At 53.0% G+C, this 27,505-nt stretch overlaps 1 protein-coding gene across 1 annotated transcript; it reads right to left on the bottom strand.

Moving 5' to 3' along the window:
* Window positions 1-146: 146 nt before the first annotated feature.
* On the bottom strand, window positions 147-27,505 carry LOC102390814 (oxysterol binding protein). Its single transcript, XM_045162891.1, has 14 exons — window positions 26,910-27,505; window positions 22,230-22,438; window positions 19,885-20,135; window positions 14,741-14,936; window positions 14,289-14,391; window positions 13,929-13,983; window positions 13,614-13,745; window positions 9,051-9,296; window positions 8,663-8,783; window positions 4,425-4,528; window positions 3,291-3,386; window positions 2,385-2,566; window positions 1,325-1,545; window positions 147-1,238 (listed from the first exon to the last, which is right to left on the bottom strand). The coding sequence occupies exons 1-14, from the start codon at window positions 27,275-27,277 to the stop codon at window positions 1,096-1,098; spliced, it is 2,427 nt and encodes an 808-aa protein (XP_045018826.1). The 5' UTR covers window positions 27,278-27,505; the 3' UTR covers window positions 147-1,095.

The raw sequence follows: 27,505 nt of genomic DNA, 5'->3' as shown, positions 1-27,505 counted from the left end.
AGGAGGAGAGCGGAGCTGAGACCGCCGTGGGCGCCCAGGATGCGACCCGCGGACACAGACCCTGCCGGGTGACCGAGAGTCCCGGGGAGACAAGTGAGATCAGAGAGCAAGATTCTTAACGGGAGGGAGGGAAATCAAACAGAAAATTCGGCCTTTTCTCTACACATATATAATATACAGATATTAACACATTACTCCAGCAGTGCCTTCAGTCCGGGGGCTCTGAGAGATGGTGAAAACTCACTGGGGATAAACGCCTTCTTTCGGATTCTGAAGTCTGTCAGAACGGGGCAGGTAATGCTTTGTCCCTCGGGACACAAACCTGAGCGGGTACTGTGCCCGGAGACAGACAGAAAGACAGAAAGAGAGGGAGAGCAGCCAGGAGAACAGAGAAGGCGGCAGGGACGATGGGGTGAGGGGGCGGGAGAGTGCGGCGGCCAGCCGTGTCCACGCGGCCTCGTGCTCTGGGTTCTCCGAAGCCCTCTGCCTGAGCGAGTCCGTAAAGCCCCCCGTGAGGACAAGGGGACCCTTCTGCGCCGCCCGAGAGGCCGGGCGGCCGTCAGGGAAGGCGGAGAACAGCAGCGGTCTGTGCCAACGAGCGAAGTCACTTCCTTCCAAGCATGGCCTCTGCGCGTGCCGGTCCTGCAGACAAACCTCTCGCGGGCGCCCCGTGCGTCTCCTGGGCCGCACCTCGGCTCCACCAGGGCGCTCACCACGGTCCATCGCCAAGTCTGAGCGTGTTTCTTTTTTGAGGCAACTCTAGATCAGCTCCCGCTGCACAGCGCCGGGCGCCCCGCAGCAGCGTGCTCCGCGGGCCTGGCTGAGTGGCTGCTCCGGGGGGTGAGGGCCAGCATCTCGCGGGGGCGAGTGGGCTCCCTGACTCCGGGGACGTGGGGGGCGCCTCCCCGACACGCACGCGGGGTTCAGAATGTTGATTTCAGGGTCAGTCAGCTAAGGCAACCAGCCAATCACCACCAACGGGGTCTGCTTCTGGCGACTGATTCGGAACAAGAAGTGATTGGTTAAGACAGACGAGCTCGGCGGCGGCGCCGGCAGCAGTCCACGGGCTCCTCCTCCTCCTACTCGGCGGCTCCTTCAGAAGATGTCGGGGCACGAGTCCCAGTCCTGCCGCTCCTTGCACTCCCAGTAGCCGCCCCGGTAGATGTGCGTCAGCTCCCGGGTCACCGGGTCCTTCCTGCGCTCGAACCACAGCGCCTTGTAGGGGTCGTGGGCCGCGCCTGTCGGGCAGGAGACGGGGAGGCGGGATCAGGGCCGCGGGCGCCTCCCTCAATCGGGGCGCGGACACGCGGCGGGGCGCCCTTACCGTCCTCCGTGGCCCTCACGGCCTCGGCCTCGCGCTTCTTCCTCGCAAGCCGCTGCTTCTCCTCCAGGCGCTGCTTCTCCGCGTTCGCCTCGTCCCAGCGCCCGTTCTCCATCAGCCTCTGGTCGGGCCGCAGCCGGCTGTCGGTGGGCGCAGTGCCGGCCTCCCAGGCGTTGAGGGTCAGAGCCAGCTCGGAGAAGTAGTACATGTTCTCCGCGTTCTTCCTGCAGGGCAGGGGTCAGGAAGGGACGGGCAACGCCAGAGCCCAGAGCCCCGTGAGCTACAGCACAGCTGAGCTCGCCCCAGGGATACAACCCCAGGTGTCCACAGAGCCTGTCGGGGCGCCTGAGAGCCGGTGGGACCATCCCCTTCCCCTCCCAGGGCCCCCAGCTGGATTGTTTTCTGGGTGTGGGTCATGCTCAGTTGAAATTAGGAAGACCGAAACATTCTACTAAATAAAACCTCAAACTTGTTTCCTTTTGCTTTTTTCCACCACTTTCTGGGATAACCTTGGCATCACTAAGGACTGAACATACTAAATGATGACAAACGGACAAACAGACAAACGGTCTCCGTCTTAATTATTTCCAACGTCCTGGACATCACCTTAAGAACCACCATATTGCCATAAGCCTTTAGGCCCCAGGTGGTAGGCATCTTAATCCCTTGGCCGTTTCGGAACAGTTTTGCTCTAAATTACAGAAAAATATTCTTCTGAACCACAATCCGAAGGACCTCTGGGTGTGTGCATGCTCAGTTGCCAAGTCGTGTCTGACTCTGTGACCCCGTGGACTGCAGCCTGCCAGGCTCCCCTGTCCATGGGGTTTCCCAGGCAAGACAACACTGGGGTGAGTTACCATTTCCTTGTCCACCAAGGACCTTTAGGAGACACCCAATTATTTTTTGGCAGGTGTGGTCTGAGTCATTTGAACTCTCCTGGGACAAAGCAGGTGACAACCCCACCCCACAGGGCCGCCTTAGGGTCCTCTGCAGGCGTCCACCATGGCGCTGGTCCGCTCAGACTGAAGCGGGAGGGCAGGGGAGGGGCCGGCGAGATACTCACGGTAAAGGGTTCCGCTTCCAGAGTAGCACTCTGCTCTCCTCCGCGTCGTGGCCGCGCTGCCGGGCGTCACCCCCGTTCTCCCCGGGGACCGGCTGCACTTTGAAGCAGTCCATTTTCTCATCCCATGTGCCCAGAAGAGCGAAGTGAACTCTCCCCGACGCATCGGTCACCTCCCCCGTCACCTAGGGGTGGAGAGCAGGCTCGGGAGGGCTGCACAGAGGCCGCGCCCCGGACGCCCTGGCCCTGGGGCATATGCTGCTCGCACCCTGCTGCGCAGACTCCGGGGAACGCTCGACTTACTCCGGGAGCGTGTGCCTGAACTGCTCAAAGGAACAGCGTCATGAATGGGAGCTTCGTCACCATTTGGTGGTACAGCGGTTTTTGTCCTATGATGTATGCAGGAGAAGGGTCTGACCATACTGGGGATTACGTTGTGTTCTTCTCAGAAATCAGAGACCACAGACGGACCTCTTCACTCTCCCAACGCAACTCCCGGCACAATTCCGCTGCGGTGGTAACGGAAGCCTCGCTTGACTTCACAGGGGTCGCGCTGCCGTGCCTGCTCCCTGCAGTCCTTCCCTTGGTCCTGCCGCAGCGTCTCCCATTCTCAGTCTCTCGTGGTTCTTTTTGTTTCTTTGTTTGCCACCTTCGCTCAGTTTGCAGGATCTTAGTTCCCTGACCAGGGATCGAACCTGGGACCATGGCAGTGAAAGCCCCCTCACCACTGGACCAATTCTAATCTCTCACTACTCTTGACTTTTACTTTCTAACTGTCTTTTGCTGATGTTCTCCTTTACTGCTCCTTTTTTTGAACACACACACACCCGTCTGTGCCAGCTCCAAAGGAACAGACTTTCTACAGGACATACACTCGGTGAAAAACACTTTAATTCCAACTTCTCTTACCTTTCTTGCTACGTCCCGAGAGAAGTAGCTATAAGGAACAAATTTGAGATTGCACTTGTCTCCCGTCTTGTGATTCACAATGTCAATTTCACCAGACTATGAAAAGAAAAGAACCATGGATTGTTTTATTAAGACTGAATGACTTGGATATATGCTAAGCCCCATGCCTCATAATTTTGTTCTTTTCAGTCTTACATTCTAGAGCTCGTACACTTAAGATTCAGGTCTCAGTCATTCTTGAGATGCTGTGAAATGCTTTTATCATCTTGGTATTCCTGGTTGGAATCAAGGCCAAATGACCTTTTTTTTTAAAAAAAAAAATTGTGTGCCACGTTAGGTGGCGTAATTCGACCTTCAGCACACACACTGACATTCACATAATAATTTACCTTCCCAAACCAGTCCTCCACTCATAGTCTTCATGAACTCTGTTCTTAAATCAAAGGATTCTACTCACAGTTTCAAGACTACACGTGGTGGGCCTTTCTGTATTTTATTCATTTCATTCTCTCCTCCTTTCTATCTTGTGACCCCCAATCCACTCTTGAAGACTCAGCTTCATTCCCATACCTACTGTGAAGCCTCTCCCACTGCTCGGACGATATTCCCTCTTTTTTCCTAAATTTACTGCAACCATTGTCTTAAGAGCAAATTGATAATTAATTAGATATTATCTTAGTACACCTCTTATGTGGGTCATTTTGTCAAATACTTTTCATCCTACACATATTCGTCAAAAGTCTCCAATGATAAAATAACTCTTGAGGGACAATGCCCCATCTGACTTGGTACCCCAAAGACCCTGTGCTCCAGCCGGCAATAAATGTCTGATGTGCAATCACATGACGGAGGCTGGGAGCCGAGCTTATTACTTTCTTGGAACCTTCCTGGTGCCTAACCCAGTCCTAGGAGAGCAGTCACCGAATGAATGCGGTGACCTGGTCATTTACAGATGGTCATTGGTGGTACAGCAAGTCAGCAGTTGGGAGTGTGGTTGCTGCCGGAGAGGAACCCCTTCGGTAACAGACAGAGCAGGAGCAGCAGTCTGGGTCCAGGTCCCATGTCCTGAACCCTGCAGAGATGGACATGAGGGCACTTCTGGGCTTCAGAAGCGCGCAGAGGCCCCTTGCTCACCTGGTCAATCCACAGTTTGCCCACGATAATGTTGTGCACCGTTGTGGTCACTTTCTTCCAAGTGTAGTGGTGCCCAGTCGCATGGAAAATACAGTGGATGCTCCCTAGAAGCAGAGCACGGCACACATTAAGCCCAACGCTAGAAAAGCAGCACTGTGCTGGCTGGAAATAATGATGGGTTGATTTTATTCTATCAATATTTCTTACTTTTAAAAAGAAAACAGTACATCAGAAAGGACTTATAATCTTTACAAATATTGAAAGTACTGAATTTTTCACTTGATTTTTAAATTTGTTAAATATGAATAAAATATAATTAATGATGATGAACACTAACAACTGATACAACTTAACTGACAAATAGTATTCTGCAACAACAGAAATAAAAATGAAAGCAAAAACCCCAGTCTTCCCTAACTGCGCCTGCCATACTAGCAGCAAAATTAACAAGAGCAGGTCAAACCTACCCCAACATGAAACAAAAATTGCCTTGTGGCAAAGAGCACGCTGGCGATCAGTACTGAGGACAAGCCCCATTGTGAGTCACTGGCTGTGTGACTTTAGGCAAGTCACCGGTCCATATATGGGCCTTTTAAAAAAATAACCCTTTAGCATTTTTTTTTAAGTCTTTACTGCATCTTTTACAAAACTGCTTCTGCTTTACATGCTGGTCTTTTGGCCTCGAGGCATGTGGGATCGTAGCTGCCAGACCAGGACTGAACCCGCACCCACTGCACTGGAAGGCCGAGTTTCAGCCACTGGACCATTAGGGAAGTCCCTACCTTTGAGCCTTAATAGATTAAAAAAATAAAAATAAAGAGGAGTAGTGGATAGACCAAGGGCTCTAGAATCAGACAGAACTGGTTCACTGGCTCCACCACTCGTTAGCTGTGTAAGCCTGTGTCGTATAATAAAGAATTTGTCTGGTCTTTGTCCAACATTTAAACCCTTGCAATTTCCCGAGTGATAGTGTCTCTGTTACTCGTGAGGGCCCTGGAGGTGTCTGCCAGTGCGGTGCCTCAGCTGGGCCCCTGGACAGCAAAAGCGATCTGAATCAACTTCTTCCTAACTCTGGAAATTAACCAAAGGCTTACAGTAATCCAAGAAGCATTTATTCAAGAAAAAGGGCTGAATCTCAGCAGCAAAATGAGCTGTGTGGCATTGTACCTTGTCCTACCACCCTCTCCCCAGCTCAGCAGAAGCCCTGGAAACCGGCAGCCTCACCGTCATGATAACCAGGAAGACCAGCTAGCAGGCCAGCACACACCGGAGTGGGCAGAGCGGCAGGAAGCCCCCAGAACCCGGCTCCAAAGTACTGTCATTATCTGACCTGTCTGGTGGTCCCCTGTTAAGCCCACTCACAGGGCTGATCTTTACTGGATCTGATTCAGCACCAGCTCACCTCAAAAAGCTTCTTTCCTGGGGCAAGTATCAAAACAATCAGAGGCAATTATTTAACACAACAGCTGCCAGAAGTGGTGATAAGAGTTGGAGCACTTGAAGAAATAATGGCCAAAAATTCCCCAGGTTTGACGAAAAACACTCATCTACACATCCGAGAAGTCCACTGAACGCCAAGCAGGATCAACTCAAAGAGTACCACGTACAAACCCGCCATAATCAAATGAGAAAGAGTCAAAGAGAATCGTCCATGCCCGCAAGGAACAGAGGAGTGGCTGCAGCACGAGCGAGCGAGCGAGCAGCCCGCACAGCCACGGGCAGAGTCAGCAGCGGGACACAGCTGCGAGGCTGAAGGCCCTGCCCAGCAAAACCACCCTCACAGACGCAGGAGAGTGCGAGACATTCCCAGAGAAACCAAACGTAAAGGATGCAGCGTTAGCAGATCTCATCTTCAAGAAACACTCAAGGAAGTCCTTCAGGCTGAAATGAAAAGACACGGGACAGTAACTTAAATCTACCTCAAGAAATTAAGAGACCAGTAAGCGCTGAGTCACTCAGTCGTGTATGAGTCTTTGCAACCCCATGGACTGTCGCCCGCCAGGCTCCTCTGTCCATGGAATTCTCCAGGCAGGAATACTGGAGTGGGTAACTATTCCCTTCTCCAGGGGATCTTCCCAATCCAGGAATCGAACCTGGGTCTCCCGCATTACAGGCAGATTCTTCATCATCTGAGCCACCATTAAAAGACAATTATGTAAAGCAACAGTTATAAAACAATGTTGATGGAATTACAATGTACAAAAATGGTTTGTATGACAATAAAAGCACGAAGGAGGGAGAAGGTAACGGAGCCGTACACGGGCAAAGCTCTCCTGTACTGCAGAAATTCCGCTGCATTCATCTCAACTAGGTTATTACAAGGTTTTAATACACAGGGTAACCACAACAAAAATACCTTTAAAAGCCACAGTAAAAGAAATAACCAAGGAATTGAAATGGTAAACTGGAAAAATCCTATTTAATACAAAGAAGGAAGTAATTGACGAACAGAGGAACAAAAAAGACGTAAGATCTACAGAAACAAAATACCAAAACAGCAGATGTAAACCCTACCTAATCAATAAATACAAATGGATTAATAGCTTAAGCAAAAAGTAGAAACTGGAAAAATGGATAAAATACAAAAGGAGAATTTTTTGACCCAAGTGCTGCTGGAGCAAATTCAAGGTACGTGGAGCCCAGCAGTCACCGCCACAGAGACCAACAAGCTGAGCACTGGCTCCTTTCAGTCTCAGGCTGTGACTCTCCTCAGGCTTGAGAACTCCAAGCTGTGAAAGAAGAGTCTTATTTAAATGCACCTCTTTAAACTGCAAGCTGCCACTCAATTCCAAAGTGAGTGGACGAGCACACTTGTGTTTATCCTCTACCACGGTCTTCATAATTTTGCAAACATCAATTACATTTCCTAGAAGCGTGCTTTTTTCCAGATTGCAAGAATTCTAACCTTTTCAGTCTACTTTACAAGAAGACTCAGACTTCCATCTGCCTCATTTATAGCCCTGTCTGTACTTCTCTCACCAGTGACGTCTATCGCTTAACCACTTACCCTCTGAGAGGTGAACATCCCTGAATATGTGAAAAGTACACTGCACCATTCTCCTTCCAAGTCACAGATGCAAAAATATTAAGTGCAGCCATCCTCGGGGCTAACGTCTGGAAACCCTCTTTATACTCTGTACTCAGGTTCCTGTTGCTATGTCAACTCTTTGTTCAATTTCTTGCATATTAATCATGAAGCAATAAAGTTAACACTTCAGTTTCACTTCCAACATCCTTGGATTTTTTTCTCACATCTAGTTTGCACTGTGCCTGCTACACTGTGTGTTTTCTGAGGGAAAGCGGGAGGAGCCAGCAGAAAGCTGTCCTACAACAGCCCAGCCCTGCAGCTCTGCCTCCTGAAAGACGAGCTCAGGCGCCTACTGCCAGCCGTCTCCAGGCTACTTGGTCTCTCGATCTGCTCTGGGTTTCTTTTCCTGCAGACCAGCACTCGCTCTTCAACACGTACAGGGTCAAACGTGGCTGCTTTCGCTGAACTTCAGGTTATTCAAGAGCCTGCTACACTTTTTGAATAACCTGAAGTACAGACATGCTAACGTGGTATACTAGGATTCCTATTCCCAGGCCGGATCTTTTACGTCTTGGTGCAAAATTAACTTGTAATCCAATAAGATCTTTTAAAACAAAGTTTCACCTTACCTGGAGTTTAGCTGTTACATAAATGATACCTAACCCCTCTGGTGGATGTGGGGGAGGGTCTACCAGGAAACCTAACCTTGCAGTCATAGGAGTTCTGATCTATGGAGAGAAACTGCCTGCTAGGGAATGAGAGGCAACACCACCAGTTTAAAGACAGAGTTTTTAAAATGCAAGCTGAAATGTATATCCTAAAATAGTACTTAAAAGGAAAAGGAAGTGTCAAAGCATTAGCCGCTCAGTCCTGTCCGACTCTCTATGGCCCGATGGACTTCTCAGCCCATGGGATCCTCCGGCAGGAACACTGGAGTGGGCCGCCATTCCTTCTCCAGGAGATCTTCCGGCCCAAGGATCAAACCTGCTTCCCCTGCGCTGCAGGCGGTTTCTTCACCATCTGAGCCACCAGGGAAGCCCCCAAATAAAGATGCATTAGACGTAAGCTAAGAAGACAGAGAACCTGTGACTGAGTGGGTCCCTACAGAGTCTCTCAGCCCTCATTCACCCCGGAACCAGCGACCTCCTCCGTTCCACCAGAACGGCTTTCCTTCTCGGAGCACCAACCCTTACCCAGGCGCCGGCCTTACCGAGGGGCATAATGGAGAGGTATTTGCCGCGAAACTTGCTGGTGATCTTGATCTCCTGCCGCAGCGTCCAGCCGTTTCTGGACTCGGCATGGTGTGCAGCCGCGGGGGGATGGTGGCTCACCTGGAAGAGACCGGGAGCGCAAATGAACAGGCAAGCAGGAGAGGAGATGCTGCCTAGTCACGCCCCAGATTCCCGCTGGACGTCGCACGCCCACAGCAGGAGGTGAACACCGGGGCCTCCAGGGCTGAAGTCCTGAAGGAAAGGAAGGCAGTCTGGGGTGATGGGGTCTGGAATTTCTGCAAATGCTAACACCCAGGGTGGGGAGCAACCCCCCGAACCCCCCCTTCCTCCAACAGGAAGCGTGCCACAGTCCTGAGGCTCCTTCACCTGCTCACAGAGGGATCGGTAGCCATTCTCCTCTAACCGGTCCAGCTCAAAGGTCTCCCCGAGGAGTGGGTTGAACGGCTTGCTGGTGCGGAAGACAGTGGTGGAGTAGGAGGACACGGTGAAAGCTGCAACATAACAGAGCTGTTCTAGAGAGTTCTCGCACGTGGCGGCCCGGTCCAACAGCTCGTGGTACTCCAGGTCTTCAGTGAGGCGCTGAAGCATGGACAAGGGCTCATTAAAGTTCACCTGTCAGGAAAAGAGCAGATGTAAACGCCTTGCCCGCACAGCCACACCACACCATTTCTTCTTTTCTTTCTCCACAGGTGGAGACACACACTGAGACGTCAAGACGATAAAGCAGATCCCTGGGGAAAGCAGCCTCTGCTCCGTGGGGACACTCTACGCCGAAGAACGCCCGTTCTCCATGGTGAGCTGCTCGCGTCTGGGACTGGGCAATCTCCACCTGCACTGATTTGCTAGCTGAAAACTGAGATGGGAACCATGCCTCTTTTGCTCAGCACTGCATATCCAAGAGCCCCGGACGCCTGGCCCCGGGAGACTGTCATCAAACAGGCATCAAATGAGTGAATGAAAGGGGAAGGACGTGGGCACAAGGACACCCAGAGAGGAGGCTGGACATGTAACCCTTCTGAGGAGGAGAGGAAAGCTAGCGGAGTCCAGGAGCAGGCAGTCCTGACAGGGAGCACGCTGCAGGGGCCAGCTTCCGCTCCACCCTGGGCCATCACTGGACTCAGTTCAGTGCCCCGTCAGACCAGGTGCTGCCTTCTCTGAGGCTGCACAACTGCATTTCTGGACCAGGAGTGTTCACGCCAGGGGCGGGGAAAGGGCTCCGTGTGCTCCTGTCTTCAAGTTTTAGAGCCAACTTGGGGACACTGGACTACAGGATGAAGCGAGCGCGTGCCTGTGCGCCTCTCTCGGGAGAAGGTGTCCACGCACACTGCAGATTCATGGGCCCAGGCCCTACACAACCCACCGGGGGCAGAGAAGTGAGCAGAAGAGACTCTGTTCTCCCCACCCCAAAGAATCAGCTTCTAAGTTGACTGTTTGGAACATATCATGACTTTCTATTTAAAAACTTATTATCAAAAGAGGTTAGGTTCCCAGGTTAGCCCATAATGCTGTTTAGTTAGCAGCACAGCTAAACAAGCCTGAAAACCAGCAGCTCAAGTTCTGAGTCCAGAGAAGAGAAGAAGGAAGAAAAAAAACGCCCTTTGTACTGAATGAAGCTGACCGAAAGCACCGTTGTGGTTACTGAAACAAGCAATAATGACACTTGTCCTTCCTAGACTCCCACCTCTTTTCTTTTTCTGCACTTTTATCCAACCTTCTGCCCGCCAATCTCTGTGAGTCACATACTACCCTAATATTTACTGTCCTCCCAATTGCGAAATATCTTGTAATTTCCACTATGACACTTGGAGAAACAAAGTTTAAAGTAAAAAAAAATCTACCTGAAATACCATCACCCAAAGATAACCATCCTTAATAGTTTCATATTTTTTCTATGCATTTATATATTTTTAAAAGGGCCTGTTTTTTCCTGAAAAATAAACCAAGCATTTTCCTGTGAAACTTTCCCAATGGGGAAGGACGATCTACCATGCCTCAACTAAAAGTCTTCAAGTACCACACTCCAGCGCCGCCTTGTCCATGGAGAGGAGAGCGGTGTGACGAGAAAAGTGCACACGGAGGGGAAGTGGACGGACAGAGCGCAAAGCCTCCAGGTCTTTCAAAAGAGAGCACTGATTAACTACGCGGACAAAACCTCTCAGGGGCTGAGCTGCAGCCGACGTGCAGTAACACTTCCATATGTTTTGCGCAAAGTGGGGTGGGGACGGCACATCCTCAGGTCATCACCACTCATCACACGCATGGCCCTGCCCCCAAGAGCTGTGCCAGGACCCACAGCGTCCCCGAGAGCAGGCAGGCTTTTCCTCCTGGTCTTTTTTACCATTCAGAGGCCTCACGGGGGACAGAGAAATCTGAGACTTCGAAGTGGAAGGGAGCGGGCATTAGTGACATGGTTGATGGAGAGCAGGGCAGCGTAAGACACAGCCCAGAGACAGCAGCAGGAAGCTGTCGGCAGGCTGCAGGGACCGAGGGACGCATGGGGTCACTGCACACAGAGGCACGGGCCCGCGCAGAAGCTGAGGCCTCTGGGCCCGTCCAGCGGGAGCGTGGCCCAGGAGGAGGCAGCCGCAAGGAGCACCCTGGGGTGGCTCCCTCCTCCCGCCCGCTCCAGACACCTTCTAGGGCCTCACCGGGGGCATCCGGGGCCGGCACAGCCCGCAGATGAGGAAGAAACCGCCCAGGGGCTCAGCCTCCTGTGACTCGGCACAGGCAGGTGAGGGGTGAGGGCCAGGCTGCAGCAGCACCAGCGGGAACCGACGTGGACGGGGCCACCTGGACGCGGATGCTCCTCTGAGCAGGAACTGCACTTCCGCGGCGATGACTGGCCTTTCCAGCCCCGTTTCCTACCACTTCCTTAAGGTGCTGGGGCAAAAAAGTGGGGCTCCTTTTCAAGACCCCCACCCCACCCTGTGAACCAATTCTTTTATGTTTCTCTGCACCGTGCCTACTCACGGCCCTTTCGGTCTGCAGAGGAGTCTTTTTCTACCAAAAGTCCTACACGCTTCCAGACAAATCTATTTGTTTTCCAAGACTCACATTTGCTGAATGATATACACGTGCCAGGCCCTGCTATGCATCAGGGGTATGAAGGCTGGTAAGACGGTCTGGGCAGAGTGCTGTCCACGGGAGGCGGAACCACTCACTGCTCCTCCGTAGGCCCCGAGCGGCCGGGAGCCTCTGTCTCCGGACGGCGCGCGGGCAGAACCTGCAGCCCCCCACACTCCACTCTCCACTTCGTCCACAGGCAGCGGAATCCCCAGTTCTCATACCAGCCACACCACCAAAAACAGAAGTCGTGATCTCCAGTTAGCTGAGGCCATATAACTGAGTTCAGAGTAAATAAAGAGACTGAAGGGGATGGTTCGCCCAGTTTGCAGGAAGCACCCCGAAAAGGCAGGCGTGCCATCTCCTCTCCCCCTCTGAGGGCCAGGGCTGCGGCAGCCACCCAGCACCCAGGAACCAAGGCCACGGGGCAGCATGGGGCAGGGCCACGGGCCAGGGTGAGCCTGGTCACGGCAGCGGAGGCATCGACCAGAACCCAACCACCTGCTTCTGGACTCCAGCGTGATGGTGACTGAAGCTCATATTTATAGGCCAGCTTTTTCTGTGAGAGGCCAGACTGTAAATATTTGGACTGTGAGGGCCATATGGCCTCTGTCACACCTACTCAGCACTGCTGTTCTAGGAGGAGAGCAGCCACAGACAATCGGTACGTGAATGAGCGTTTACTGTGTTCCAATAAAACCGCCAGGACACTGACATCTAAACTGTATATCATCTTCAAATAACAAAATATTAGCCTCTTTTTGATATTTTCCAACCATTTACAAATATGAAAACGATGCCTGGCTTGTGAGCTGTGCAGAGGGCAGCGAGATTTGCCCCAAGGCCACCGTCCGCTGACTCCTGGTCTAAACCAACATATTTTGGACTCGTTAAACTGAACCTATACCTAACTGAATCAGCCCCGGGCAGCCTGGCCGCCAGTAAACGCTCAGGGAATGAAAGAGGAAGTGAAACCCACTGCCCAGAAATAAACAGGGGCACTTGCTGGAACACAGGGCTGAGACGGCTTGCCCTGACGGGACGCCTGGGTGAAGGGGGCTGACACAGGGCTCTGTAGTCAGCTCCTGAAGAACAGGCACCAGCCAGGGTAACAGCAGAGTGGCGAGGGAGGTGGGAGCTGAGGGAAGTGCAGGCAGAGAGAGCAGCACGGGCAGACGCCGCAGGGGGCAAACCGAGGCGCCGGTGCAGACCTGAGGTGGCCCCCCCGGGGGCACACTGCCTGCACTTCCCTGGGGGGGGGGGGGGGCAAGGCCGAGGGAGCTGGGCTCCACTAAGAGCAGGGAGCGGCGAGCAAAGGATCCCCAGGGAAGCGGCGACGGGACGCTTGCAATCCTAAACCCATCCCCTTCTAAAGCACTCTGGACAGACAGGAAGTGGGCCTGATGGGAGGCAGGGACATCAGCCCAAACGCCACCTTCCCCCGGAGATGGGCCCGGGCTTCCTGCCTGGAATCAACCGCCCTGCTTTGCGCTCCCCAAGCCTCTGTGCGTGCAGCACTGCCCACCAGACGGTCACAGAAAGCAATGTCCTCTACCGGTCTTCGCGCCTGTCTCTTGAACTACACGGTTCATGAAAACAGAAACGATACTGAATTTATCTCTGCACGGCCCCAGCACATCTGACCTAGGGATCTGCTCATAAATCACTGCTTCTGAACAACGCATCTGATTCTCGGTGATCTGGAAGCATACCAGGAACCTAGCCGGAATTGAAGCCCCTGGTCCTAGGCGATGGTCTATGACAGTACGGGTAACGCGGGTCGCGCCGCAGGCGGCCGTGCGGGAGGGCAGGGCTGCCCCAGCAGCACCCCCGGGCCTGAGGGGCCCCGGCGTGCGAGACCCTCACCGGCATGGGGATCTTGGAGAGCTCTTTGCCGATGCAGTTCTTCATGATGCTCCACAGGTTGAGGCTATAGTTCGGCTTGTAAGGTATCCGCGTCCGCTTCTCCTTCTTGGTCTCCTCCAGCTGGTGCTTGTACTGAGCGCAAACACACAGCCATTCAGGGACCCGCAGAGAACAGAAAACCCAGGATTTCTAGGCCTCCCTTCCCCCATGCTAAAAAACAAAAAATCAGTGTCTCCTGTTCCTCTTCGTGCTTTACAAGCACATCCCTGGGAACACACTCACCCCGTCCCTGTTCATCACCCAGGCGAGAGTTACCTGTTCATCGAGGCTGATGTCACTGCTGGCTCCGCTGATGTTGCTGCCGGTGCGTCTACACGGGCGGGAAACGGGGATGAGAATAAAGATCAGAAGTAGACGGTGGTCCTCGCCACATCTTCACAGAGCAGAACGCTAAGGACACTGCACAAACTTATTCAGAAGTGACCAAGTGACGACAGGTAGAAAAGCGTGCGTAGGAATAAGCGTCTCTGGAGAAGCTGCTCACGTAAAGACAGACGCTCTCCCAGGTACTTAGGGCCAAGAGTCCAGGCCTTGGGCAACAACCAGGATATCCCCACTGAAACACTTCCCGCCTTTCATGGCTGGGCCAGGGGAGGGCAGTCAAGCCGGACTCACTTGTGGCCCAAGTTCTCGGGCACAGTGATGATCTCAGGGGCATCAAAAAACTCGTTCTCGTCATCTTCGTCACTCAGGTCTCCTTTGCCAGAGCAGGACTGATCTGCCGGGAGGGGGACAAGCCGCGTTCGTTCATTTTGCTACATTTATTGAAACCTGGCAGGCAGACCTTCTAAACACGAACCACACACACGGAAACAAGGGCAGCAGGAGACACGAAGGGCTGAATCCCAGCTCGTATGACGCACCGACTCCTGAAACCAGGGCCTGCTCTGTCCGCCTCGCGAGGCCCCCTGGCCGGTAGGGCACCCCCCGCCCCCACCCCCACCCCCCCTCTGCCAGAGCCGGCGCCGCTGGCCGGTCAGACGCCCCCCACCCCGAGCCCCCCACCTTTGCTGGAGCCAGCGCTGCTGGCCGGTCGGACGCCCCCCCGAGCTCCCCGGTCCCCCCACCTTTGCCGGGGCCGGCGCCGGGCGCGCCTGCGGGCAGCACCGTGGCCCCTCGGAAGGCCCTCTCCAGGTGGTTGTGCTGCTTTGCCAGCTGCTCCAGGGTCTCCTCCAGGCGGATGCGCTGGTCCCTCTCGTACTGCAGGGACTTCTGCCACTTCTTACTGTGGGTCTGGGCCAGCACGAGGAAATCTCTGCAGGCCTGTATGGAGACAAAGCGCACGTGGGTCCCCTCAACTCGACCAGTCAGAGTCGCCCCTACCTCTGGATGCCCGCGGAGTAAGCTCACTCTGGGAGCCCGAGCCAGCAAAGCACAGTGAATGGCCTTCCCTGTCACGGCAGTGTCGGGGACAGCCAGCTCCGTGACACAACAAAGGTCAACGCACAAAAGACACAGAAAACACCCCGTGTGGCTGTCACGGTGGCTTAGGACTCTCCTGATCGCGAGGACCACACGGGTGCCTGCTGAGCAGCAAACCCAGACCGGGGCTGCTCGAGAGGAGGCCTGCTGACCCGGAGCAGAGAGAAGGCATGGGGCGCCGGGTGTGGCTTTCGACCCATTCCCGACCACACTCAAGCCGCCGCCCGCGGAGGAACTCAACGCGGACGACAGCTGAGTCTGAACCGCATCACCCCGAACACGAGGAACTTCCTTGGTTTCTATCTCGGTCCCTAAGAGAACCACAGACCTCAAAAAGCCAACGCCTACGTGACCTCGAGACAGAACACAAACCCGACCGTGCTCAGTCCCGCCCCAGGCTCCGTGTGGGTTCCAGACCCAGGCCCCGCCACGGAGGCCCCGCCACGGAGCCCCCGCCGTGCACCCTTCTCAGACACGCAGATCTCGCCGGAAGGGGCCTGTGCTGTTCACGCGGCCTAGGATGCCCCCCGCCTCCTTCCTCTACTTGGCTAAGCACTCCTTATTCTTTGAGACCTATGGCAAAGTTCCTTCTCCGTGACACCCCTGCCCCCCAAGCGCAAAGGAGCCAGGCTCTCCTCTGCTACCGCAGCACTTGGCGCATATTTCTATTTCTCAGCATCCACAGCATCTGATCGTGACTTTCTCTCCAGATGGATCATGAGTGACTTGAAGATACCATTTATAGCTTATTCACATGCTTATCTCCAGCTCCTAACTTGGCTGCTTTGTACACAGTGGGAGTCCATAAAGTTTGCTTAGTAAATAAATGGAGAAAGGAAGCAATGGAAGCTTAAAAGTCTAGACAATGTTAAAGAGAAACTAAAAGGTAAATAGAGTATCTGCTGCCATGGTTTCAACCCTGACCTATGGACTAAGGCCTATGGAGTCAGGAACTCCGACTTTGTGCTCAGGGAGCCACAGATCAGACTACCCAACTGCCTACCAGAAAGCTCAAAGTAAGCTCAACATCAGCAGGCTCGCTTTCCAACTCTGCATCTTCTCGTTGGCAGAGAAGCAAGGGGCTTCCTGGATTCTGAGTCTTCCTCCCTCCCTGAGTCCAACGATCAGAGCCTACGGACTGTTCTTTGATACTGCTGGGATCTTCACACTTCTTTCCAAACTCTGTACTCGAGGCAGCACGGAGAACATACCCTGGGTCGTCACAGCTCCATCCCGCTGTCTAACTGGACTCTTTAGCAACTGACTGAACTGAGAAGCGCCTAGCCGTCCTCATCTGTGAAACGAAAGCACTCTCAACAGGAACAGGGAAAGCTCTCAGCAAGACCCGGCTCAGAGTCATCACTCAACAAGGCGACCGTGACTACAGTTACGCCTGCACCAAAGTCCATCTCGTCCCCTCCTAACCCACCCCTGCCAAGCCCATGTGGGACCTGCACACACAGCGTCCCCGCCCACCTGAGCACCTCTTCAGCCTTCTCTCAGCTCCCTCCTCCACCGGAGAGGCGCCCCGCAGACGCTGGGCAGCGATGCACGCCAGGGACGCGCGCCCTCACCCGCGTCCCGAGACCAGCGACAACTTGGTCAGCAAGAGGCGACGGCATGCCGGGCACTGTGCCCACCTCTCGACACCCATGAGCTCATGAAACCTTTCCACAGCCCAAGGGCAGGACCATCGCCACTTACAGAAAAGGAACTGGGGTCAGAGAGGAAGGAGGCAACCCCAGCTATAGAGACGGTTAACTGGGGCCACTGGGCTCCTCGGCCCTGAATCAGGGGTGCCTTTTTTTCACAGGAAGACTCTCTCAGGTCTTCCAGCATTTAGTTGAAGTGTTACCTTCTCAAATCCTCCCGGTCTGAGCTTGACACCCCCAAGGATTATAGCACAGCAGCCTGTGCCCACATCTGTCGGGGCGCTCAGCACACTCCATAATCATCTCCTCACCTCTCAGCCCCTAAACAGAGAGTAATCTCCCTGAGGGCAGAGACCACAGCCATATCCTCTAGCACCAGGCCTAGAACACAGAAGGTGCTCAACTGTGTTCACTGAACTAGAAAATGGATACACTAACACAGGGTCAAATCCACTCCCCTGCTTAGAGACTCACTCTGGTAGCAAGAAAAGCTGTATCCCAAGCAAGCAGGCAGCGGAGCGAGACTCACGCACTCTTCCTTTGCATTAACACTGCCTGTTTTGAGACGTGATGTGCTCACGGCACTTCTCAGGCCTTGCCATTATCCCCTAGGGAACAACACATGGATTGAAAACACGCCTTTCCAGCAGTGACCGGCTACAGAAGGGGCAAAGACAGTGCACTCTGGAGAACAGAGTGAGAGTGGACACAAGCTCTGGATACCTAGAACTCAGGGAAAAAGAATTCTCCACAGGAACAAAGACAAGCATATTTTCAAGAAAAAAGTACAAAATACAGTTTCAGTTTTATGAGACATTTTTAAATCAAGAGGTGTTTTATGTAGCAAATATTTATCATAGTAGAAAAAAAAATTGTTATGGGAGCTGCTGCTGCTGCTAAGTCACTTCAGTCGTGTCCAACTCTGTGCAACTCCATAGACGGCAGCCCACCAGGCTCCCCCGTCCCTGGGATTCTCCAGGCAAGAACACTGGAGTGGGTTGCCATTTCCTTCTCCAATGCATCAACGTGAAAAGTGAAAATGAAGTTGCTCAGTCGTGTCCGACTCTTCGAGACCCATGGACTGCAGCCTACCAGGCTCCTCCGTCCATGGGATTTTCCAGGCAAGAGTACTGGAGTGGGGTGCCATTGCCTTCTGCAGACTTGGATAAAAGGCAACAGACAATTGTTTCCTAAGTTGTTCTATTTCATACATACATTTATGTACTATTGATTAAATGCACTGTATGATTCATGAGTTTTCCTCATCACAGGAGGACCAGAAAAGCAGGCACCAAGAGGTGGGAAGAGTCTGGAAAGAGCACAGGACCGGACATCAGAGACACGGGTGCCCGCGCTGGAGCGCAGAACACAGACTGGCGCTGCTGGGAGGCGCTGATCTGCCCCCAACCCTTAAATGGACAGAACAGCTTCCCTCTTCACCTCTGTGTGAGTCAGAGCACGGAAAAGTGCTCAGTGTTTCAGAACAGGGCACGAAAATAAAAGTCATCACAGCTTTCTATTATGGGGTTTTAAATGCAGGAAAGTAAAACTTCCCTTGATCAGAGGAAAAGACTTTTGATCTCTGAGAGCTGCACGAATTAAACTAGTTCTAAACAGAAGCCTCATTATCACTTCTTCAACAAGGGAAAAAAATCTGGCCCTACTGAAGGCAGTGTGAAAGTAGCTTAGTTGTGTCCAGGTCTTTCTCACCCCATGGGCTGAGTCCATGGAGCTCTCCAGGCCAGGACACTGGAGTGGGTTGCAATGCCCTCCTCCAGGGGATCTTCCCAACCCAGGGATCCAACCCAGGTTTCCTGAATTGCAGGCAGATTCTTTACCAGCTGAGCCACAAGGGAAGCCCAAGAATACTGGAGTGGGAAGCCTTTCCCTTCTCCAGGGGATCTTTCCGACCCAGGAATCAAACCGGGGTCTCCTGCATTGCAGGCAGATCCTTTACCAGCTGAGCTATCAGGAAGTGTTAAGTTCCTCCCGTTTAAGTAGACAGGAAACAAAAGCACCACCCGTGTAAGTCCTTTCTCACCGATTCTCACGTGCCTTGAGAGCCATGCTCTCGTGTTCCTACCTGGAAGCTGACTAACACAACCTGCCAGGTGAGGGTCGGTCTCCAGCAGAGGAAGCGCGGCACTGTTTACAGACTGTGGACTCATTCCATACCTATCACCCCGTATCTGCCCCACATCACCAGGGCCAGTGGCACTTTGGGTTTACCTGGAGCCCTGCCTCCAAGCAGCCAAAGTATCCCACAGACCCATGACAGTCACCCGAGCTACGAGTCACAAGGGGGCAGAAGCTCTGGTCCCTTCTTTTGAAAAAAAGTGCCCAAGGTTGATTATGCCGTCTCATCACCTGGAAGTGTGCTAAAGTATTAGTTGCTCACTTGTGTCTGACTATTTGCAATCCCATGGGCTGTAGCCCACCAGGCTCCTCTGTCCATGGGATTCTCCAGGCAAGAATACTGGAGTTGGTTGCTATTTCCTTCTCCAGGGATCTTCCGGACCCAGGGATCAAACCCGTGTCTCCTGCATTGCAGGCAGACTCTTTACCAGCTGAGCCACCAGGGAAGCTCTATCACCTAGAGCTCTCTCACCTTTCAAAGACTAAAGGTGAGACTCACCCAGATTCCAAGGTTCTCAGTAATACCTGACCCAGACCCCCACTTACCACACTGCAGGCCAGCATGCACTAGCAAAGCAGGGGTCAGACTCCAACGGAAATCTCAAAGAACAGAAAGGTGGAAAGGACCCATGAAGATCTTTCAGTTCCAACAGATAGAGTTAAGAAAAACAGATAAGGAGGAAGGGAGGAAGAAAGAAAAACAAAGAAAGAGTGAAAGGAAAAGAGAGAGAAAGAAAGAGTCGCAACCCCGAGAGGTGAAGGACTCGGCGTTTCCATCAGAGGCCCTGCTGGGGTAGAAGCCTGGCTGGGCAGCACCCTCCTGATGGCTCGAGCAGGGCAGCGCGGAGGGTCATTCTATCCATCCATCCTATTCAGTTTCACGCAACAGACACTGAAACTCAAATCCCCTGAACAAGGAGGCAGGACCTATGGTCTACACTTTGCCAAGTACAGCCTTCCAGCATGTGCGGGGGGCGTGGCCTTTCCCGCAGGGCGCTCACGTTGATCATGGCGTTGGACGTGATCCTGAAGAGCGTGGCGCGCTCGTTGACCTGCTTGATCTTCTCGCTGCTCTCGGCCGGCAGCCGCAGGGCCTCCAGCTCGCTGAGCGAGCGCTGCAGCGCCGTGCCGTGCTTGGCGATCAGGTCGTTGCAGGTGCTCAGGTCCTCCACCTTGCTGGACAGGGTCCGCAGCGTGTTCTGCAGCTCCGTCTTGTCGGTCTGGGAGACGGACTCTTCGTCTCCTGACTCATCTGTGGGGCGAGAAGGGGAGCGATGCGACTCCAGGCCCAGGGCCGAGAGCCGGAACTCTCCCGGTCCACCCGCGGCGTGACCAGCCGGGCTCACCGCCGCCAGGGGGCTCTCCAGCACCGGTCCTCGGCCCCGCTGGGGCGGACACCGAGGCAGGTAACAATCGGCGTTTCTCCTGCTCCCGCTTTTCTAGTTTTATCAAGGTGTAACTGACGTACGATGCTGTTTTAAGTTTGAGGTGCACAGCACATACATCTATCGGGAAATGATTAAAGTAACTAACCTCCATCACCTCATACAAACACAAAAGGAAGGCTTTTCCCTGCGATGAGACTTTCAGGATCTGCAACACACGGCACAGCAGAGCTCATCACAGTCACGTGCTATCCACGACATCCCTAGTACTTACTTGCCTTCTAACTGGAGGCCGGCACCTTTGGACCGCCCTCATCCAACCCCCTCAGGGCCCACCCGGGGTTCTTCCTAAAGGTGCGGAGTCTCTGGCCCCACACCTAGAAAGGCTTTGATCTGGCTGGTGTGAGGCAAGGTCCAGGAATCTGTACTTCGCAAAGCTGCCTGAGTGATTCTGATGCACACTGAGGTCTGTGAACTAGTGATGAGAGGTCAGGGTGGAGAAGCTAAATGGCTCTGATGGTTGGGAATGAATTATTGAGCCTTTAACCATAGCATGAGGGTCCCAAAACAGTCAACGTGACTGTGAATAGAAACCCACAATTATCTGCTGGGTGACTGGCAGGCCCCTGTATGTCCTGGGCTGAGTCGCAGCCCAGCCGTCTGTGAACCACGCTCACATCCTCAAAGGGCACATGAATTCCTCTTTCCTACAGGAGGACTCAGGAACCTCACGATGAATTCATCCAACACTGAAGCCACCGCTGCACGGAAAGCCGTGCAAGGCCTTCTGTTAAACGCCTCCTGAATAACAAGTCACGGAGAGGCTGTGCCTGCCGCTCGCCGGCAGGTTTGTCCTTAACGCTGTGTAACTGCACAGTTCTTTTCTAGCCACGTCACTTCCTCTGGGGGAGCTAAAATCGGCACTAAAATCAAAACAAAACAAACAAGGAAAGACCTGCCCTGTCTATATCTGCTAGACAGAGGGGCAGGGCCAGAGTCAGAATATAACCTGTGACCCAGAGATTTATAAAGCAGGAAACTTTGCTTTCATTGCTTAAGAGACATTAAACACAGCATGGGGAACCACAAGAGATAAGAACAAGAGGTGAACAGAAGTCAGCAGGTGAGCAGCACAGTCAGCTCTAAGCAAACGAGCTCAGTATGATTCAACTACCACTTTCCTTTAAGAAAAATCAAAACATAAGCAGACTGTGCTTTTTAGTGAGACTACAGTAGCAAAATAAAGATTTTTCACAGAAAATATCACAAGTAATTTTTTCCCACGTGTCTCAGGCATGAAACAGCTCCGGCCGCCGACCCAGGTGTCAGGCAGGGATGAGGGACGGCTGGAGCTCCTCTGCCCCAACCCATGAGAGCAACCCCTCCGTCAGGGGTCTCTGCCCACTGCCAGGGGGTTCACACATCATGCTTTGGCAGTCTACGGAGATTGCTGGTTTCAATTCAAGTAAACAACCAGTTAAGTAAGAAGATGTCAGGAGAAAAGGAAACAGTAAGGACAGAGCCAACCTGTGAGTTCATTGGTTTTGATGAATTGATCTGGTTTATCAATAAAATCAATAAATAAAAACTGATTTATCAATAAATCATCCTTTCTCAAGATTTTAAGGCAGTCGGTGGGCATTAAAAGGCAAAAGCTAACTGCCATGCTTCTAAGACAAGAGTTTCCCAATCTCAACCGCTCTGACATTTGGGGCCAGCTGCCTCTGGAGCGGCGGCCGGGGGGCTCTCCTGAACACTGGTGGGAGCTTCAGCAGCAGCCCTGGCCTCTGCTCCCACGTTTCAGGAACACTGAGGGGCTGAACTGCCGGGCTGAAAACCAGCCCTCCAGGAGAGGTTCTGCCTGCTGGGCAGCCAGCGGACAGCTGGTAATTAGATGACAGTGGGGGCAAAGAAGGGCTGCGAGTGCGGGGCAGTGAAGCATCCCCAGGGGCTCGCCCCACCTGACTCAGCCAGCATCTTCACCGCCTTGGCCTTGGCCAGCTCCAGGGCCGTGACCCAGCGCTGCCGCTCCACCTCCGAGCTCGCCTTCAGGTGGTAGGTCTGCGCGCCCCCGTTGGAGATGATGAAGTTGCAGGAGTCCTCCACCGTGATGTTGGCCGTGGCGAGGTTGATGGTGCCTCGGCAGGTGTGCCGCATCTCTGCCTTGGACCTGCAAGAGCGAGCCAGACAGCTGAGCGGACGCAATCGCGGCCCAGCCTTTCAGACATGCCGCAGTCTTAGCAGGCAGCAAGTTCCAATACGCCCCTCGCAAGGCTCCCTCCAATTAGAAAGCCAATCAGCAGGGACTCCCCTTCTGAGCCTGAGCGAGTTCTGAGTCGGTGTTTACTGCTCCGCTCTCCCCCTCACCCTGAGCTTTGGGAAAACAGGCTTCACTGAAGGCGAACTACAGATAGCATTAACCCAGCAATTTTAAGTGTACAATTTAGTGAGTTTGGACAAATGTAAACAATTGTGCAACCACCTCCACAATCAAGATGGAGAACACTTCCATCACCCCCAAGAGTCCCCTCAGGCCCCTTTGCAGTCAGGAGCTACCTTTCATTTAGCAAGATACAATTATCAAAGGGTGCTTTATAAATTCATGCAACCAAATTCTGTATAATAATCTCATTCTCTGAGAAAAAGAGGGAGTTCTCTGGCGGGCCAACGGTTAAGACGCTGTGTTCCCAGGGCAGGGGGCACGGGTTACATCCCACATGCCACGTGGTATGGCCAAAAAAAAAAAAAGTTAAAAGAATAGCTCCATTTTACAAATATTGAACAATCCACTCCCCCAGTCCACTATAACTCAGACCCAGTGAGAACTGTCATATCACTCTTAAAACCATCTTGCAGACGTGTAAGGCACACTTAGATGTTTAGAGTATTAAATATTGTGTGTGTGCTTAGCTGCTAAGTGGTATCTAACTCTCTGCGACCACATGGGCTGTAGCCCGCCAGGCTCTTCTGTCCACAGGATGATCCCCCAGGTGAGAATACTGGAGTGGGTTGCCATTCCCTTCTCCAGAGGATCATCCCAACCCAGGGATCGAACCGCATCTCCCACACTGGCAGGCAGATTCTTTACCACTGAGCCACCAGGGAAGCCATTAAATACTGACTACAGCTTAAATGATATGAAAGAGGAGTCACTAGCTCTCCGTGGCAGTGAAGAAAGAATATTCATTAAAGGAGCACGGGGTGGTATAATCTTTCAGGAATATATTCTTTCCTAAGGTCCACTGATCTCTATTGGTGGGAACTCCTAAGCCACCCTATTAATGGCTAGGAGAAATTCATCAAATCTCTTCTCAGAGGACTGGGTGTAAAAATGTTCTTCATTGCTCCCGACTGCCAGCTCTATTAACAGGCCAACTCTTGAACCTTACAGCCCTGCTTGGTGACCACAAGCTACAAGGACCTGGCACGAAACAGAGCTGCCAGTGCAGCCGAGTGTCCAGGGCGGCCTGCGCTCATTTCCCCGCCACCCGCCGACCTGCCCAGGGGACCTGCATGTTGAGACTGCAGTTTTCCCTGACCAACTTGGAACAGAAAGAGGTCAAAGTCCTTTGCCAACTGCCAGCGTGCAAAACAGGGCCGTCTCTCTTTCACGAGTGCCAAGCGGCCAAACACACCTGGCACATCCCAAATTCCTGCATGCCGTAAACGATGACACTCGCGCCATCTCTAGAAACCACGATTGGGGTAGGCTTGAGAAAGCCTGTTTGCTGTGCTGAGGGAGACAGCTTGGCTAGTGTTCGGTTTGTCACATGAAACTGGTTTTTCCTCCTCAGATGCACAGACGAGAAGCCTGGGATCGCCGGTGGGGAGGGCCGGGGTCTCAATAAACCAGGCCATTTTCCACCTCCCACACCTGCCATGCTGTAACGTGACTCCTGCTCTTTCGACTCCTCGTCCCCTCCCCCGCCCGCGCTGCAGTTACATTATGGATAACGCAGGCTGAATCCCCAGCTCACCCTCACTTTCTACTCCAAAGGTGCAACTCCTCACAGTGCGCTGAGCTTTTCCACAGGCCGCTTCCTAGGAATCTCCTCTGCTCAGGTCATGTCCATGAACTAAAAAAGTTTCCTGAATCATACAGTCTACAGTACTTTTAAAAATACCAAAGGACTCTGGAAGTTTGGGCAGGCTTGACTCTGGAGCTCTTGGGCTCAAGCAGATACCCCTCTGCTTATAAATGGTTAGTGCAGAAGTATTTCAAAAGACACGCTTTCCAGGTGCAAGAGGAGCTCTTCAGGCACCACAGCATTAGGTGGTGCTCTTCTCGGAAAAGGCCGGCCAAAATAGTAGCTCCACCTCTAGAAGCTAGCCAAGAAAACTAATACTACGGGCTTGTCACTATGTGTCTGGGAGAGCTTGGATTCTACATATGGTTTTAAGTAACAGGACAGCTGTGTAACTTTGTATATAACGAAGAACAGGATAGGTAAAAAGAAGGCTTGCCAAAACCTATTAGGACAGTTCATCAGAGGATGGGTTTAGGAAGCACTTGGTTAAAAACAAGACCGTATTTTGTAAAAGGCATATACAGGAGATGGTTTTGGAGGCATGAAAAGCAGGAGCCAAGATGACTTGGCTAAATGAACCCTAAGAACATGGGGATCCAAAGAACCAGTTTGGAAGAATACCAACTGGTTGATAGAAAGGACTTCAATGTGATTTTGAGGGTAGCGTGTAGACTTGATAATTCCGAATGCTGTTCCTTGGTTGGTTTGTGGGCGGAACAGTCTTGGCTGGCAAGGACAGGCCCGTGGCGTATTTCCCAATACATGGTTTGGTATGTTTGGGAAAGCGTTCTAGCTATAGTCAGACAGGTACCACTAGCTCTTGTAGGAGAGAAATTAAACGTGGTTACAAGTACTTAAGAGATAACAACATATACGTTATTACTGTCCAACCAAGATCAATATCGACCAAGACAGGTACTGATTAAAGACAAAACTGGGCTGGAAAGTGGATCTGATTAAAAACTTGCATAAGGAAAAATGATCACACATTAAGGCTCTCAGCTGATACACAACTATTAAAAAATGGGGAATCAGTGTTAATACTGACTTATAAGCCAGGCTAGGATATGAATCAGTTAACAATGTAACAGGAAAATATGAACTTGAGCAGGGGAAAAACTCTGGAACAAACAAAAACTTTAGATTTGTGATTTAACCTTAAACTGATAGTCCCGGATGAATAATTAAAATGGAAAATTAAAAACGAAAATCAATTCTGAATAATTCAAATGATACACATAAACGTTCACGATTAATGTCACTTAAGCAGTGAGGCTGCACTAAGGCGTTTTCTACCATGTTAGAGACCAGGTAAGAATGTGCTCCTACTTCCACAACCTCCAACTCCAGTCTTCAATTCCCTTTCAAGATTCTTTAAGAGTCAAGACAATGAAGTTGAGGGAAAAGAGATTCCTTCACCCAAACTGTCCCAGTGGCAAAGCGGCTCCTGGCAGAGGGCAAGAAACACAGTCTTAACAACACTCTTTTGGGTCTCAAATAGAATGGTCTTTATAAAAAGATTTCACTTAGAAATTCCACTATATTAAGCAAAATCTTACTTAAAGAAGACTATACATTTTGTATAACACACACAGAGTGTCTTATCTATAAACTTGCTGTAGACAAGTAGTTCTCTCTTTATCTGACTGATTCACGTAACACTAACCTGGGTTTCAGGCTGTGTTGGTATGAAAAGAACTAGTTTCAAATCCTGACTCAAGACCTTGGGAAAGCTGCCCAAGCTGTCTCCGTTTCCTCACTGGTAAGGTGGGAGATCTCCTAACTTTCAGGTTGCCGTTGGGAGCTAAATACTGGACATAACACACCTGTCCAAACTGTCTAGCACTCAGGAAATGTTTATGTCTTGTCCCCAAATCCAGTATCCCAACCTATCTATCTATAGTAATGCTCAGAGCCAAAAGCATGCTATGTTACGGCAAGACTGTGAGTCCCCACAAGCGTGTATTAAACGTCCCAACACAAGCGCTGCTAACAGGAGTCAAACAAAAGACATGGACTCTTCTTTTGAGGAAACTTGAACCGAACTAACCGGCTGGCCCCCAGCAATCCTGGCTGGAACCCTTAATTATCTCCCCTCGGGAGGGCGCGGGGGCGGTCACAACTACCAGAAACCCTGGAGGGCGCGTCTCCGTGGTGGGCTGTGCAAAGGCGAGAGCGGAGGCGAATCTGGAGGAGATAAGGCCTGGGGACAGACCCCGAGGCCACCCTGTGCGTGGCGTCCTTGTGCCTGAACGTGGAGGGAGCAACGGCGGGAACGTCAAGGGCCGCTGATAACCCTGAATTCTGGAGCCGGGGCACAGACAACCAAGCCTCGGGACTCTTGACAGCAAGTTCCCCGGGAGCGGTGCCCGGGTTCTGCCCCCGTAAGCACCGACACCGGCGCCCTCCCTGCGGACTCCTCACTGCACCGAGGCGCGGCCGGCGACACAACTCAAGAGGAGACGCGATGCTCCCGGAACAACTGGCGGGGCCGGGGCCGGGGGGCACCGAGGGCGGGGCACGCGGGCGGCGCCGTACGTCCCGGCGCGCCCACTCTCGCGAGGGTGGGCTTGTGTGGCGGCCGGCGGGGGGACGCGCCCCGGAAGCAGTTACCTGTAGTAGCTGAGGAGCCCGTTGCTCAGCACGAACCACCGCCGCTGGTAGCCTTTGATGTAATTGGTCCATTTGAAGAGCCAGCCCTCGCGAGCCGAGCCCGAGCCCCCGGCGCCCGAGCCGCCAGAGCCCCCCGCCGGCGGCGCGGGAGCTGGGCCCGCCGCCGCCACGGCTCCGGCCCCAGGGCCCGGGCCGCCCGCCGCCACCGCGGCCGCCGCGCCCGGCACGAGCCCGGAGCCCGGCCCGGAGTCTCCGCGGCCGCCGGCGCCTCCACCTCCCACCCCGGGGGGACCGGCGCCGCCGCCGCCCGGGGCCGCCATGGTGGCCGGGCCCGGGCCCAGCGCTCCTCTGAGCTCCGTCGCCGCCATGAGCCGCCGCCGCCCGCTGATACACGACCGGAACCGCCTACGAGAGCCGCCGTCGCCGCCCGGAGGGCCCCACTCGGCGAGCGCCTCAGCCGCCGCCGCGCAGCGTCCCCGCCCCGCCAGGCCGGCCACGGGGAGGAAGAAAGTCGATTGGTGCCTCCGAGTGTCACTTGCGCAGGGCCCCTAGGCCATTGGCATTTCTCTGGGACCTGTCATACCACAGCGCCCAGT

Source organism: Bubalus bubalis, chromosome 16, assembly GCF_019923935.1.
Source record: "Bubalus bubalis isolate 160015118507 breed Murrah chromosome 16, NDDB_SH_1, whole genome shotgun sequence".
NCBI classification, from domain to species: Eukaryota; Metazoa; Chordata; class Mammalia; order Artiodactyla; family Bovidae; genus Bubalus; species Bubalus bubalis.
Note: the sequence above shows the minus strand (reverse complement) of the source record. Positions and strands in the feature narration are given on the sequence as shown.

Bases quoted from the DNA above. Each gene is read 5' to 3' on its own strand.
- LOC102390814 (XM_045162891.1), bottom strand. From the start codon at position 27,277: ATGGCGGCGACGGAGCTCAGAGGAGCGCTGGGCCCGGGCCCGGCCACC. The intron at 14,937-19,884 runs GTGAGCGCCCTG...GTCTCCATACAG, and splicing joins CGTCCAACGCCATGATCAAC to GCCTGCAGAGATTTCCTCGT. The intron at 14,392-14,740 runs GTGGGGGGACCG...CCCTCCCGGCAG, and splicing joins CGGCGCCGGCCCCGGCAAAG to ATCAGTCCTGCTCTGGCAAA.